At 41.5% G+C, this 15,110-nt stretch overlaps 1 protein-coding gene across 7 annotated transcripts in view; it reads left to right on the top strand.

Moving 5' to 3' along the window:
- The window catches only part of dip2a (disco-interacting protein 2 homolog A), a 79,569-nt gene extending 65,335 nt beyond the window's left edge, over positions 1 to 14,234 (top strand). For 2 of the 7 annotated variants that reach the window (XM_035174165.2, XM_035174167.2), the window contains 21 exons: positions 534 to 673; positions 1,477 to 1,613; positions 2,163 to 2,243; positions 2,697 to 2,824; positions 2,987 to 3,101; positions 3,775 to 3,976; positions 4,147 to 4,256; positions 4,585 to 4,665; positions 5,654 to 5,771; positions 5,989 to 6,110; positions 6,225 to 6,336; positions 6,885 to 6,994; positions 7,262 to 7,392; positions 7,513 to 7,681; positions 7,932 to 8,102; positions 9,552 to 9,613; positions 9,926 to 9,983; positions 10,475 to 10,549; positions 11,606 to 11,780; positions 11,952 to 12,075; positions 12,206 to 14,234. In XM_035174165.2, coding sequence (XP_035030056.2) covers positions 534 to 673; positions 1,477 to 1,613; positions 2,163 to 2,243; positions 2,697 to 2,824; positions 2,987 to 3,101; positions 3,775 to 3,976; positions 4,147 to 4,256; positions 4,585 to 4,665; positions 5,654 to 5,771; positions 5,989 to 6,110; positions 6,225 to 6,336; positions 6,885 to 6,994; positions 7,262 to 7,392; positions 7,513 to 7,681; positions 7,932 to 8,102; positions 9,552 to 9,613; positions 9,926 to 9,983; positions 10,475 to 10,549; positions 11,606 to 11,780; positions 11,952 to 12,075; positions 12,206 to 12,458 — 2,674 coding nt within the window. In that variant the 3' untranslated portion in view covers positions 12,459 to 14,234. Of the gene's footprint in view, positions 1 to 533; positions 674 to 1,476; positions 1,614 to 2,162; positions 2,244 to 2,696; positions 2,829 to 2,986; positions 3,102 to 3,774; positions 3,977 to 4,146; positions 4,257 to 4,584; positions 4,666 to 5,653; positions 5,772 to 5,988; positions 6,111 to 6,224; positions 6,337 to 6,884; positions 6,995 to 7,261; positions 7,393 to 7,512; positions 7,682 to 7,931; positions 8,103 to 8,705; positions 9,506 to 9,551; positions 9,614 to 9,925; positions 9,984 to 10,474; positions 10,550 to 11,605; positions 11,781 to 11,951; positions 12,076 to 12,205 lie in introns of those variants that run through there. The other 5 variants (XM_047342535.1, XM_035174166.2, XM_047342534.1 and 2 more) reach the window with 5 other exon arrangements.
- The last annotated feature ends 876 nt before the right edge of the window (positions 14,235 to 15,110 follow it).

Below are 15,110 nucleotides of genomic sequence, written 5' to 3'. Positions count from 1 at the left end.
TTATATCACACTGCGTCTGCAACATCAGCTGGATCCTGCAGGGAGAGGAGAGAGAGATTTGTGTGTCTTAATCACAGAGATGAACTTTTTGATTTGACTGCTTTCTGCTGATCACAGGGCTTGGTTATGGAGGAAGGCTTGAGGACGACAGACAGACTAAAAAACTAAAGCTTCAAATAGAGACGATGGTGCTATTTTTAAAATGAGAAATACCTCGTTTTCAGATACGAGTCTAGAAATTTTGTAATTAGACCCACAGAGTCTGAATCTCACAGATTCACATCATATCTGTCTCATTTTTCAGGTGTTTGTATTTATGTAATGACACTGAGGCATTGGAATGAAGGCTATTTAAAAACATTATTTGATGATCTAAGACAGCAACTGGTATCAAAACCATAGAAACTGTGAGTCTTAATGTAGCTACGTTTGTGTTTTGGCATGAAAGGCAGAGGAAATGAAGAGGAATAAGTGACGGTGTTGTTTTCTGACAGCTGATGATGTGTGTGTGTAATAATGTGTGTGTCCTGTAGACCTCCAGAAATGGGTGTTCCTCCCCCAGGGAAGGCGGTGCTGTCTATGGGTGGGCTGAGTCACAGTGTGATCCGTGTGGACACAGAGGAGAAACTCTCTGTCCTCACAGTGCAGGATGTGGGACAGGTCATGCCTGGAGGTACAGTGCACTGTGCTGCTTATGAACAGTTTGCTGCCTATACGAGTAAAACACACTAATGATAAAGAGAAATTGTGAAATACAGAATTTTTTTAATTAATACCACAGGAAAAAATGCATAATCTAAAAAAACAATTAAATTATTCCCGGTACTGTTAAATCCAGAGTTCTTCTTTGTGTTATGTGAAGACAGATGCTGTTGTGGTAAATTGAGATGTTTTCATAATTATGCTTCAGCTCTCTTCTCTTATTCTGTGTTTACATCATGGTTTTTATGACAACACATGAGGCTCTTGAGAACCATTAAAAACAAAATTACAAAGCGAACAAAAATCTAAATCAAACATAACAAGAATGGTACTCAGTAGAGCGAATACCCCAGCCAAGGCCCAACCGTTAAATTCAATCAAGCCGCACCAAATTACAACATCCATAGATATCAGTTCCCTAAGTATGTCGGATTTTTTTCCTGGGAAATCAGTGAAAATGTCCAAAATCTGGATCCTTCACTTTGTCCAAATCTGCACCAAAAATTACTGATTTCTTTCTTGATCATCCTTCCGCCAAGTTTCATGGAAATCTCTTTAGTAGTTTTTGTGTAATCCTGCTGTCAAGCAAACAGATGGACAGGGGTGAATACATAACCATCTTGGCATAAGTAATTAATTGTAATTAGAACATGACCCAAACAGAAAGAAGCTCTCCAAATGGAATGAGTAAATCATTTTAGACATCTGCAGTACTGTTAATGATATTTCGTTGTTCTGAAGTGGACTTCTCCTGTCATCGTTGTGCGTCTCCAGCTCTTGTTTGTGTGGTGCGGGTGGAGGGGACACCTTATCTCTGTCACACCGATGAGGTTGGAGAGATCTGCCTGAGCTCAGGTACCACCGGTGTAGCTTACTACGGCCTCCCAGGGATGACCAAGAACATCTTTGAGGTGAGTCTTTTATTTCTGAAACGGACGCCGCAGGCCTTTAAAAAGTCTGAGACTGTCTTAAATTCAGACGGGATGGGTCCTAATATTTCACATCACTGAGAGAATTTCTCTACTTCTGTCAGACTGAAGAAAAAATATTAGTTCTGGTATGCGCTGCGTTTTTACTCTGTTTCTGGTTAAGTTGAAATTAAATAAACTAGTTCCTTTCTAGCCAGCCTCCTGATTAGTTTATGAACATGGGGAAATGCAAGTTTAACGACAAGTGGCTTGAGAATGATGAGTATTTATGGTGGTTAAACCAGTGTCTGGAAGTGCTTATGAAGCAAACTGCAAGTCTTTCAAAATTGGGACAATGGAGATCAAAGCGGTGGAGTATAACGGACATAAATGCTTTTACATAGAACAAGTATATTGTCAGTTTTGGTGTGTTTTTCTATCACAAGTTACTTAATTTAATTTCAAATCTTTATTCAACTTGTTTATAGCTGACAGAGTATGATGTTGCTCTCTCTAAATACTTCATCCATACACGTGTATTTCCTGTTGCAGACCATCCCAGTAACATCTTCTGGGGTTCCCGTCAGTGACAGACCCTTCACCAGGACGTCACTGCTGGGCTTTGTGGGACCAGTAAGTTCCACCTCATCACTTTGCAGTCTGTTAACCTTCCTTTACTTAAACGTCTGCCTCATATACAGATATTAAATGACATGTCTGCTTAAAAGAACAACAAGATATTTGACATAAAATATTGATACTTTCTCTGATTGTACGTATTTGGTTGCAATGACAACTGTCAGTTAAATCTGATCTGCGGGTCTGTTTATTCAGAAAAGGAGAGAAATCCTGTTTTATATCACTGACCTGAGATGATCCCTCATAAGCTTATATCATAAAGGACAACAATAAGTGAATCAAAAATTTGGGGGTGACTTTTTTCGGAAACAGAGACATGACAGCTCAAGTATATAAAGAGGTTGATGATCATTTGCAAATCTTCAGTTAAGTTTTCAATTTCCAACAAACCATTATCTCTCATTTGGTAAATAAACCTAATTGTTTTGACTTTGTGTTCATCACCAGGACAGCCTTGTGTTTGTCGTGGGCAAGATGGAAGGGCTGATGGTGGTCAGCGGGCGGAGACACAACGCTGACGACGTGGTCGCCACAGCTCTGGCAGTGGAGCCCATGAAGTTTGTGTACAGGGGCAGGTAAACGAAGAAGGAGCCTGAAAAACCTGCCACTTGTCTACACATCTGTCTTATCTGCTGTGTTGTCTCTACTGACATAGTAAAGGATGTAAATAACTGAGAAGCTTGATTGAATGAGTACAGTCAGGCTCTAACTGCATTGTTTTGCACTGTGTGTTTCAGGATAGCAGTGTTTTCTGTGTCTGTGCTGCATGACGAAAGGATTGTTGTTGTGGCTGAGCAAAGGCCGGATGCCTCCGAAGAAGACAGCTTCCAGTGGATGAGCCGTGTCCTTCAGGTACTGACTGAGTCCTGTCTTCTTCTCATGTTATCACTCTGTAGCATGTATTTAAACAACTATACTTGTGGTTTTGCATGCTTTATTTTAGTAAGTGCAAACTAGATTTTATTACCTCCGCCAAGGAGGTCATGTTTTTGTCTCTATTTGTGTTTTTATGTTATTTAGCAGCGTTACACAAAAACTACTGGACTGATTACCACGAACGTTAGATGATATGGGTCAGGAAAGAAACCATTACATTGCATTTACAATGCATATCCGGGTTAAGGGGCAGATCCAGGATTTTCTTTCTTTAACATTGCGTGATAAAGTTGTTTTTTTTTTACATTTTCACCATTTTCTTAGAGAATGATTCATGGATCTAGATGAAAAACATATTTAGGGAACTGATATCTTGACATCTTTAAGTGTATAAAATTTGGTGCGGCATGATTCTATTTAAAGGGAAACTTGGGCCTTGTCCTTTTATTCCTTTTATTGGTTATATGTATCTTATTATTTTATTGGTCTTATTACTTCATTTAATCATATTTTATTCCTACTTTAAATATTTATGTCAAGCTCACACTTGGTTTTTGATATTGAAAATTTTTTAATATATATTTTTTTAACAACTTTGCTGATCTCAAGTTCTCCTCTGTTTCCGTGTGTGTTACGTGTCTGTTTCCAGGCAATAGACAGCATCCACCAGGTCGGGGTGTACTGCCTGGCTCTGGTGCCTGCCAACACGCTCCCAAAGGCACCCCTGGGTGGCATCCACATATCTGAGACCAAACAGCGTTTCTTGGAGGGCGCCTTGCACCCCTGCAACGTCCTCATGTGCCCTCACACTTGTGTGACCAACCTGCCTAAGCCGAGACAAAAACAGCCAGGTAGCCTACCAGACGTCCCAGCATGCATCGGGTTTCGGAAAAAATGCAGCGCAAAGACTTGTTTAGTTAATTTCGGTATTTTCTTGTGTTTATTTTTGTGTTAACATGAATTTTGGTTGTAACCTCAGTGACACGTATGATGACACTGGTTGTTTACTTATGCTTCTTAGAAGTTGGTCCTGCTTCTATGATAGTGGGCAACCTGGTAGCAGGCAAGAGGATCGCACAAGCCTGTGGGAGAGACGTGGCACAACTGGAGGACAATGACCAGGCACGTAAGGTAGTCATCCCCATTTCACACACTCATCACCTCCACACATCCACTGCAGACACAGGTACGGTTACATAACGGAGGGTGTGGAATCTGAAACACAAAAAGAGGACGTGGGCTTGAATGAACGCAGTTTTGTGTAAATCTGATTCTTCCTCTATTATTGATACGGTTTTCAGCTTCACATGTACTATACCCCATTAAACCCATCATGCATTAGCAATACACCACGTGCCACCATACACCAACATTTCAACACTGTTTCTTTAAATGAGTTATTGTTGTCTCACTTTGATTCCTCTGTAATTAAACCTGTGTCTCTGTCTCTCTCCTACAGTTCCTTTACATACAGGATGTGCTACAGTGGAGAGCTCAGGCCACTCCAGACCATCCTCTGTTCCTTGTTCTCAATGCTAAGGTACCTTTGTTTTATTCACCGTCTCTTAACCACGAATTAAATTAAGAATTGGATACAGATATAATTTACTACCTCAATATATGATAGTTCATCTTGCAATGACAACACGCTTATGTTGTGATATAATGAATTTCAGTTTAGAAACAGTTTTTAGATGGAACTGCGACATTCAAGATTCAAAACTTTATTGTCCAATAATGTGGGCATGAATAGAAATTCTGCTTTCGCTGATGTATGATAGACAAAAGAATACAACACAGTACATAAGAAGACACAATACATTACCAGGAACAACATTTCAGAAGAATACAAAATACTGTAGAAGGAGTAAAAATTGACCAATTAAGTACAAGTTGACCTGTGGCAATTAAAAACTAAATATTAGATTCTAAATATAAAGTGTTGTGTACCCGCTCAGCTAAATTAGTCCTTAAATTCCCTGTTTGTTGCTATTGAGCTGCTAGAAAGTTGTGTTTCTATTTGGCTTATAAAGTTACATTATATAGGTACTTAATTACATTGATGTAAAAATCCTGTAACTTCTAAAATGCTTTCTTATTGGTTTGCAACATTTCCTGCAAGGTTAAAAAGTTAAAAGTACCTTGATAGAGATGTACAGATTGATAAATCCCGCAGACCATAAAGATGACCCATCACTGAGTTTATAACTTTTATACAGGGTCTCTATTGGGGTCTTAAAAAGTCAAAGAAATAGTCTAAAATATGTTAAATTATTGTGTAATACATTAAGGTAGATGTTAATTATGTTGAGTATTAATTTCTTCTGTCACACTTTATCATTTGTTTTTCTTTATTTTTAAGAGAAATGTTTTGGCAGAATGGCAGAAAAAATAGCTCTTAAATTTAAATCATTAGAGATTGCAAGAATCTTTAATTTGCAGAATCCCTGTTATATCTGTAGAAATTAAAGAAACATGTAAAAGTGTAGATAAATACAACTAGTTCTTATGTTTTTTTTGCTTTTCAGGGCACGGTGGCGAGTACAGCTTCCTGTCTGCAACTGCACAAGCGGGCAGAGCGGGTGGCCGTAGCTTTGATGGGACGCCTTAACACTGGAGACCATGTGGCGCTCGTCTACCCGCCAGGTAAGAGGTGCTACTGCTACTGTGCAGCTTGTCCTTTAATTTCTGTCCTCCAGAGCACAGTATTATCTGTCTATCTGTCGCAGTTGCACACCAACAAAGATCCTTGGCTATTGATCAATTACCTATTATTACAGTAAAGTTAATTCTGCTGCTTAATCTGTTGTGAAATAATCAGCTACAAGACATAAAATGCAAAACTATAAACATCTATTTGCAGGAATCGACCTGATTGCCACTTTTTACGGCTGCCTGTACGCCGGCTGTGTGCCAGTCACTGTCAGACCCCCGCACCCCCAGAACCTGGCCACCACCCTGCCCACTGTCAAGATGATTGTTGAGGTAACACAGAGTCCACCGACCTCCCACCGCAGTTATTGCAATCATTAAACAGTTAAAGTGATATATACATTGTGAATGTAGTAATACTGTAGTGTGGGTGTGTGTTTGTTAAAGGTCAGTAAGTCGGTGTGCATCCTGACAACACAAGCAATAATGAAGTTGCTGAAATCCAAAGAGGCTGCTGCTGCCGTGGACGTCAAGAGCTGGCCCATGGTGCTGGACACAGGTGAGTTGTGTACATGCACGCAAACACACCAAGGTCTTCAGCTCAGGCACGGTTGAAGCAGTCACAGGTCGATTCCTCCAAAGTCAGCACATTGTCCTTCTCTGGAAGGAAAGTACAGTAATCAGAGTGTAGGTAGTGATCAATTTACAAGTTTGGACCCTCAAATATAGTTTTTCTTTCTTTCTGCAGAATAGCCAGACTGAAATGCCAAATCTTCCAAGCCACCTGCGTGTCTCTATGCTAGCGCCTCTTATTTTGGACGTTTTGGCAAAGAAGTGGCACAAATGATCAAGGCAGTGCATTTTCCCTTGTTAGCATTGTTAGCAAACAAACTTCAACTTCTTCTTCTTTAAAAAAAAAAAAACCCTTGTCTGGAGTCGGTCTGGAGGAGCCGACAGGAATGTATAGCGTGAGCAGTCAGGTCGTGTGAGCTTTGGCTTTCCACCTCAGATTATTTACTGGTCAAATTTAACAACATTTACAGAGTGGCACAGTGTAGAAAAAATGATGTGTCTGCAATGAAAAACTCTCCTCTGTTCATTTCCCAGATGACCTCCCCAGGAAGAAGAGTCCCCAAATGTACAAGCCCCCAACCCCAGAGATGTTAGCTTACCTGGACTTCAGTGTGTCCACAACAGGCATTCTGGCGGGGGTCAAGGTACGTAGAAGGAGATGTGCTGTTCAGTAGTCTCCAGATATTACCAGCTTCCACATACTCCTGTTATCACAACATGGCTTTTACCTTCTGCTCTCAGGAGTTAGAGATCATGAAAACAATTGTTAGTGTTAAGATCAGCACATTTAAGTCCACAGACTTCTAGACATCTACTTACTGCTGACGTGTCCATGTGTGAAACTGCAGTTCCATAAAAGCTCCAGAGGTTGTCATCATTTATGCGTCTATGTGACATATCATCTCTCTTAGATGTCTCATGCAGCCACCAGTGCCTTGTGTCGCTCCATCAAGCTGCAGTGCGAGCTCTACCCTTCCCGGCAGATCGCCATCTGCCTGGACCCTTACTGCGGCCTTGGCTTTGCACTCTGGTGTCTCTGCAGGTAAAACCAGCACCTCTGATCAAATGAATAATGGCAAAGTCAAAATGAGTTTAAAGCTTTAGATCCTGGGTTAATGGCTGTCCCAAACTTTTTTTCCTGTGTGTTGTGTCTATGTTTTAGCGTGTACTCGGGCCACCAGTCGATCCTGGTCCCCCCTCTGGAGCTAGAGAGCAACGCATCTCTGTGGCTCGCTGCAGTCAGCCAGTACAAAGTGCGAGTCACTTTCTGCTCGTATTCGGTCATGGAGATGTGCACCAAAGGCCTGGGCTCACAGACAGAAGCACTACGGGTCAGTTTGTCTAATGAGCGTGTCACTAGGGAGGCAGCAAATCGCAGCATTTTCTTCCACGAAATTTAAGGGTTTTACTTTAACGGGTTATTTTTCCTGCGGTTCTTCTTCCACCGCCCAGTGATTATCGAGGAAAACACGTCACTGCCTGCAGCACTTGAGATTTGGATTTTACAAATAATGTCTGTTGTTTAATGAATCTGTCAAAACGTAAAAAGTTTAATGATATAAAAAAATTGTTTGTCTCCAGTTGCGGAATGTGAACCTGTCTTGCGTGCGTACGTGCATGGTGGTAGCAGAGGAGCGGCCCCGCATCGCACTTACTCAGTCCTTCTCAAAGATCTTCAAAGACTTGGGGCTTTCGCCACGTGCCGTCAGCACCACGTTTGGCTGCAGGGTGAACGTGGCGATCTGTTTGCAGGTAAGGAGCTGTGGCTGGACGAAGAGGAAGAGGAGGAGGAGGAGGAGAGGAGGGAATTAGGGAGGGTGAGGTCCAGAGTTCTTGATTATGAATGTTTAAGGGCCAAAACCTATGTAACAATTCAGATGAACATCCAAGAAATTAGTGAAAGACACAGGATTGTGTGACAAAGTACAAATAATTGAAAAGAAGCAGTTTATCCGGCAAAAATGAACCAATAAAACAAAAAAAACAAAGACAAACTAAAAACAGGAAAGTAAGAAATAAGATGTCTAAATTTAGTTTAAAGAAAGAAAGAGAGAATGTTTAATTTCTTGTCAAATTCTATGTTAACTATTTTCATAACTAATGAAGAATAATTTGATGTGATTATTTATATTTTCGACCTTTCAACTTTGTCAATTTTTGAGGCTCCGCAGACGGAGGATTTTTGAACGATGCTGCCCCACAGTACCGCTCCTTGTTTTCTCTCTCCTACTTTGCCTCCTTTGGATTTTGTGTATGCGACTGTGTGTTGTGGTGTGTTGTCTGGTGTGTGCATGTGTGTCTTTGTATATAAATCTGTACAAATCTTTATTTATCTGTCCTGCCCTGTCCTGTCAGCCCAACAGGTTAGGAAAACTGGCTGAGCAGGTACTGTGGGATATAAGAGTGGCCGTTTGCTCATCGCACTACCACTGAGTCTGTCTCTGTGTGTGTGTGTGTTTGTTGTTTATCTTGCATGACGTTTGAACATGCTTAACCTTTATTCAGTGATGTTTTTCATGGTTTTATTTTTCCAGACAAGCTTAAGCTTCATGCTGTTACAGTACATTATACCATGAGCATCACGAGCGGCGCTGTGATGTATTTACTTTGAGAAGATTTCTAAATTGAGGAGTGCTATGTTAATTAAAAAAATGTTTTGACAATCACAATATTCAAACTTCCAACGCAGCTGCTGAAACCTCTGCTTGGCTTGACATGTCCGCCCCCGTACAGCGACTCATTGTTGGCTTGTGCTCTGGCTATACTCTGGCAAAGGAGCGATGGAAAATAAAGTGTGTTGTGACGAAGCTCACAGCGTTAATGATGACAAATCCCACAACTTAAGGAGTCAATGCTCACGAAATTATTCAGTTACAATTCTAAGTTTTGGACATCGAGTCCAAACAAATGATGCTCAGTTCGATCGTTTCGGATATTTTGGGACCTTTTTTATTACAGAAGTAGCTTTTTCCCCATTAGAGCAAGTGAATTTAAATCTGCAGGTCCTTGCCGTGTCTGTGTCTACATGGTTGAGTTGTGCCGAGGCCCTAACTCTTGTAGCCTGGCTGATTGGCTTCTGGCTGCCCCCTGCTTTGTCTACAGTTGTGTCATAACTTCACCTTCCCTCCACTCAGACAGCACACAGAATCCATTTAATGTCAATGGGGTACGTCAGTGACTCAAGTCATGTTTTTTTTCCAGGGTACAGCTGGACCAGACCCCACCACTGTTTACGTGGACATGAGAGCTCTACGTCACGACAGGTGGGGGCACCAATTTCATTACAAGAGTCGTTTTTGAGATAATCTATGTCGTCCTTTTAGATGTTTTCTTGAATATATTTGTGTATGTAATTATTATTAGTTGGGTTTTTTGTGTATTTGTTGGGCTTTTTATCGCCTTTAATGGACAGGACAGAGGAAGCTTGTGAAAGGGGGATAGAGAGAGAGTGGGGGAGGACATGTACATGGCCGCGGGTCGGAATCGAGGTTGAGGCCTTGCCTCGTTGGGGCAGCAGCTCTACCAGGTGAGCTATACTTTGTCTGATTTTGACCTTTCAATTTCATCTTCTTCAGGGTTCGCCTTGTGGAGAGAGGGTCACCACACAGCCTGCCGCTGATGGAGTCTGGGAAGGTACGGTGTCGTGTGAAGCACTAAATTACTTTTGACAGCCGACATCCACCAATTAATGCATGTGGAGAGTACTCTCTTCAACATTTTTTCACACCCACGGTCAGGAGTTAATTCTCAAAAAAAAGTCTCCTACTGGAGAGAGTGTGGAACAACAGATATTTTGGAAATGCCACAAATTATCAATGTTCTGGAAAACGGTCGGCCGCATTTGTTGGAGCCTTGGAAATGGGACAGTCCACGCAGCCCCTGAATTGCGACACAGCTAAAAACTATGGAGAAGAGAAAACTAAGAGAACGGATGGCATGGAGGTGTAGCAACCAAAAAGTTGTCTTGTTCGTTTGTTCTATACGTTTGTATAAATTGTTAAATATATAAATAAACACTTAAGTATAAAAAAAAATACAATAAACAGCTGTGACTTTATGCTGCAAAAGATTTGCTGTCTTAAAACAAATCAGTCAGTTTGACACATGTCTGTCTGCTGTTGTAGATCCTTCCAGGAGTGAAAGTGATCATTGCAAACACTGAGACTAAAGGACCCTTGGGAGACTCTCATCTCGGAGAGGTAAGTCATGACGTAATCTGATGAGCAGCCGACTTATTTCAACGTCACCTGTTCCACCTGCTTGTAATGCAAAGTCAGTGTGTTAACCTCAGAGTCCAACCGACTTTTGGGGGCTGATACTGATTAGACAACAAAACATTTCTGATAAATTGTCCGATATTTATATATTTTTTTAATTCAATTATTCCTAAAATGTTATCAAACTTTTATGACCATAGACTGAAAAAGAAATGCTTAATGTTTTACAGTTCAACCATAAAGTTTATTATAAATAATAAGAATTAAGAAAATATACTTTATTTTTAACTAAAATGTTAAAATAAACGTTGATACTGTGAAAGGTTCATATCGGCTTATTTTTCTCTGCCCAAACGATAAATCAGTCAGGCTCTAGTTATAAACCTGAGCCATCAGGTAACAGTCTTCTTGCTGCAATAACATGTATGTACTAAATTTCATTTGACTGGGAGACCAAACATGGCTGTTGGCTGAAGGTCATTGTCCTTATATAAATCTGGAAAAAAACGTATGAAGACTGAAATTGCACTGGTTGGCGTTTTACACATTTTATACATAAAGAAAAAAGGTTTCATTTGCAGAAATCCAAGTTTCCTTTAAAAAAATAAGTCAGTTCTCTTTGCTCTGGCTATAGAGCCAGTCCTCACGCTGTGTTGCCAGACAAATGAGAGCACACACACACACACACACACACACAGAAATCAGTGTGTTACGACAGGGGGCTCATATCTGATCAAACGTCTATTTCTTTAACCAGATCAGTTTTATTTGTATTTCCAATGACGACCACTAAACATGTTTATTCTCTTTGCTGTAAATATTTACTCACAGGTCACTTTATTATATCACCTATACAATCTAATGCAAACTGATCTGCCATTAAGCCTTTTCTGTGGAACTGTAACATCCAGCTTTAGTTGTTATTTAAAACGTGACGCGATAGTTTGCGTAGTAGTTCTGAAACCTTGAGCGGGAGGTTGGTGGATGTGTGCGATCATCTCACAATCAGCGTTTATTCACTGTGTCTGTGTGTGATAGGTGTGGGTGAGCAGTCCTCACAACGCCACAGGCTACTACACAGTTTATGGGGAGGAGGCGCTGCACGCCGACCACTTCAACACCAAGCTCAGCTTCGGTGACACTCAGACGGTCTGGGCGAGGACGGGCTACCTGGGCTTCCTGCGCCGCACCGAGCTGACCGATGCCAGCGGAGGTGAGAGTCAGCAGTGCTTGCTCTAACGCACACTCACCACATTATTGTTATCACAGAAAAATAAAGATATCTTCCTTTTTTCTCTCTCTCTATCATTGCCTAAAAATGTATTTATTAGATATAAATTGACATCTGTGTGTGTGTGTGTGTGTGTGTGTCTGTCTGTCTCAGAACGCCATGATGCCCTCTATGTGGTGGGCTCTCTTGATGAAACTCTTGAGCTGAGGGGAATGAGGTATCACCCCATCGACATTGAGACCTCCGTTATCCGTTCTCATAAGAGCATAGCTGAATGGTGAGAAACTTGCATCAGTTATGAATCTTATTCAACATGATTCCTGACTTCTAACCTCTTCTACTTTTAAATTTCCTGCTATATATTTTTTTTTAACCTTTTTGCATCCACCACCTCCTCCTCCCACCAGCGCGGTGTTTACCTGGACCAACCTCCTCGTGGTGGTCGTGGAGCTGGAGGGATCCGAGCAGGAGGCCCTGGACCTGGTGGCTCTGGTCACTAACGTCGTCCTGGAGGAGCACTACCTCATTGTAGGGGTGGTGGTGGTGGTCGACCCCGGTGTCATCCCCATCAACTCCAGAGGGGAGAAGCAGCGCATGCACCTCAGAGACGGATTCCTGGCCGACCAGCTGGACCCCATATACGTGGCTTACAACATGTGAGGGGCCCTGCTGGAAGGGGGAGGGTCACTCCTCATATTACTGGAGACCACAGGACGATACAAAAAATATGGAGCTGGGAAGGTCCTGGTTTCTGTTGAAAGAGAGCACACTGCCCTCTTCTGTCGCAGAGGGGAAATACAGTATGAAATGCAAGACGGAGACAAATTCCCAAACTAATGTCTGTTTCTCCCTGTAATTTTTTATTTTATCTGCCTCAACAAATAATGTTTTCAAGGGCATTTTTGTTTCGTTAAAGTAAGTTTTATATGTATGACAGAACGTCTAGCTCCTTAAACAAAGGACACCAGATAGAGGAACAACAGGAGGTTAAAGGTTTAATACTACACTGTGCCATTAACTTATTTTTTACTTTGTCAGTCCCAACAATAACGACTGTTAGTTTTGATCTGTCAAACACTTGTGCCATAGAACAGGACCGACGCAGGTAACCCAACCAGTAACCTGTTTCAAACGAGCTCTCACACTTTTCGCGTCCACAGGTCATAATGCTTTTCGTAGAGAAACTCCGCCACCAGCACCGCCGTCACAGCTGTGACGGAAGGGCAGCTCTCCAGGTTACGGCTGCACCCTCATGTGATCCCTGATTCTCGTGATCCAGCTCAGTTCAGTTCCATGTTGTTGCATTGACAAAGGAGGGGGCAGTAAGTGTTATGTGTTGCTCATTCCAGCTGTAACGCTTTAGTTTTTGTAGAACAAAAAGTTTAGGAATATTCTCGTGGTTTGACAAAATCTTGTTCTTGTCTGAATCGGAAACGTGTAATATAGTTCCTGTTTTATCTGAACGAAATGCAATATGAGTGATGAGAAAGGTTGTGGCTTTGAATGACTGTGGACAGTGACGTCCCGATACGGAGAGAAATAGAATCGCTGCTTACTGTTAGCAGCACCAAATGATACGAATTAAGCCTTAAGTGTTTTTTCCGATGCCTCTTCCTGTCCCAGCGTCTGTGCGACTTCATTTAGTGAAGTTCATTAGCTGGTGGACAGGAAAGGAATATGCAGAAGGAGGTTAGTGTGGTAAATCCTGCTCTTGTTGCACCTACCCTCATCTTGATGGCTAAGATGAATATACTTGATCCTAACATCGACCATTACAGACACACGTACTCCATAAGTGTTTTTACTAACGTCTGTCCCTATGATTAGTCGATTTGAATGTGTTTTATAGCGAAAGACTGGAAGAAATTGTAGTGGGTCTGATGCCGCCTGTCACAGCCTCATTTCAAGATGCATAAGGTTGGGTGGAGGATGAAAAGTGTTTTGAGCTGCATGTAAAGTATGAGGCGAGTGTTGTGACATCTCATTACATAAAGATTCGCGTCATTGTGTGTTGCTTTTTTTCTACGTGCACATCCCTTCAGAAACGGGCCCCAGCCTGCTGTAAGTATGTACAGGTTTTGTGTAAATTATTAATAGATGGAGGAGACGACAGGGACGCAAAAAGACTGAATCTGATATGGACGTGAACGTCTCCCTCACAAACAAAAATGATTTGAAATGGATCCTCGTGTGTGGACAATGGGAAAGAGACTTTTTTTTTTTTAAGTGTGAAAGAACAGTGGGAACTTCCAGGACGGGACAGAGCACACATCGAGCACAAGGAGAAGAGAGTTCTGCTCTGGTGACCGTGAGATGTCACTCCCTCCCTCGCAAAGTTTTGTTGTTAACATATGGAAAGATACAGTTGTCTGATATACGGTTAGTTGTCATTATTTTCATAACATGATTTCCTAATGAATAAAAAAGTGCTTTTAACTTGAAATGTTTGTCTTCAGTGGCGACTGAGCCTCCAGGTATCCTGTCCAATAACTATATTTTAGTATATTTTGGTTCAGTACTGTGGCAGATTGGACCACCACCACCCTGGTTGAAGGTGGGCAGAGTTAAATTGGAATGACACAATGTTAGCGGACTTCATTTACATCTTCTTGTGCTTTAGCAATTTTAACATTGGGTTCACTGACGATTCTTGTTTCAGATTGGCCTGCAGGTGACAGTAATTTAATATTAAGTTTTATTATCAGCAGTGCTTAAAGGTTCAATGTGTAGAATTTAGTGACATCTAGTGGTGGTGTTGCATGTTGCAGCTGAATACCCCTCACCTCACCCTCCCCTTCAAAACATGACAGAGAACCTGTGGTATCCTTCAGTTGTCATAAAACTCAAAAGGTGTTTAGATTGTCCAGTCTGGGCTACTGTAAAAAACCTGGCGGCCTACATAGAGAGGTCCCGCTCCTGATGTAAATATAGTTTATCAGTACTAAAAACACTAGTGAAAACATCAGTAAGATTATTTTATATTCAATTTCTTCCAATAGAAATCACTGAAATGTTACACACTGAACCTTGAATAATGCATCACAGGGCCAACATACAGAGACAAACAACCATTCACACTCATATCCACACCTACAGACACGTTAGAGTCTCCAGTGAACCTGACCCAAGCCTGCATGTGTTTAGACTGCAGGAGGAAGCCAGAGAAAACCCAAGTAGACACGGAGAGAACATGCAAACTACACTCAGAAAGACCCCGGCCAGTCAGGGATTCAAACCGGGGACCCTCTTGCTGTGATGCAACAGTGCTAACAGTGTTTTTTTTTGTTGTTCTAAAAGAAAAAAGCAATGACT

The sequence above is a fragment of the Hippoglossus stenolepis genome, chromosome 13 (assembly GCF_022539355.2).
Source record: "Hippoglossus stenolepis isolate QCI-W04-F060 chromosome 13, HSTE1.2, whole genome shotgun sequence".
NCBI lineage: Eukaryota > Metazoa > Chordata > Actinopteri > Pleuronectiformes > Pleuronectidae > Hippoglossus > Hippoglossus stenolepis.
Note: the sequence above shows the minus strand (reverse complement) of the source record. Positions and strands in the feature narration are given on the sequence as shown.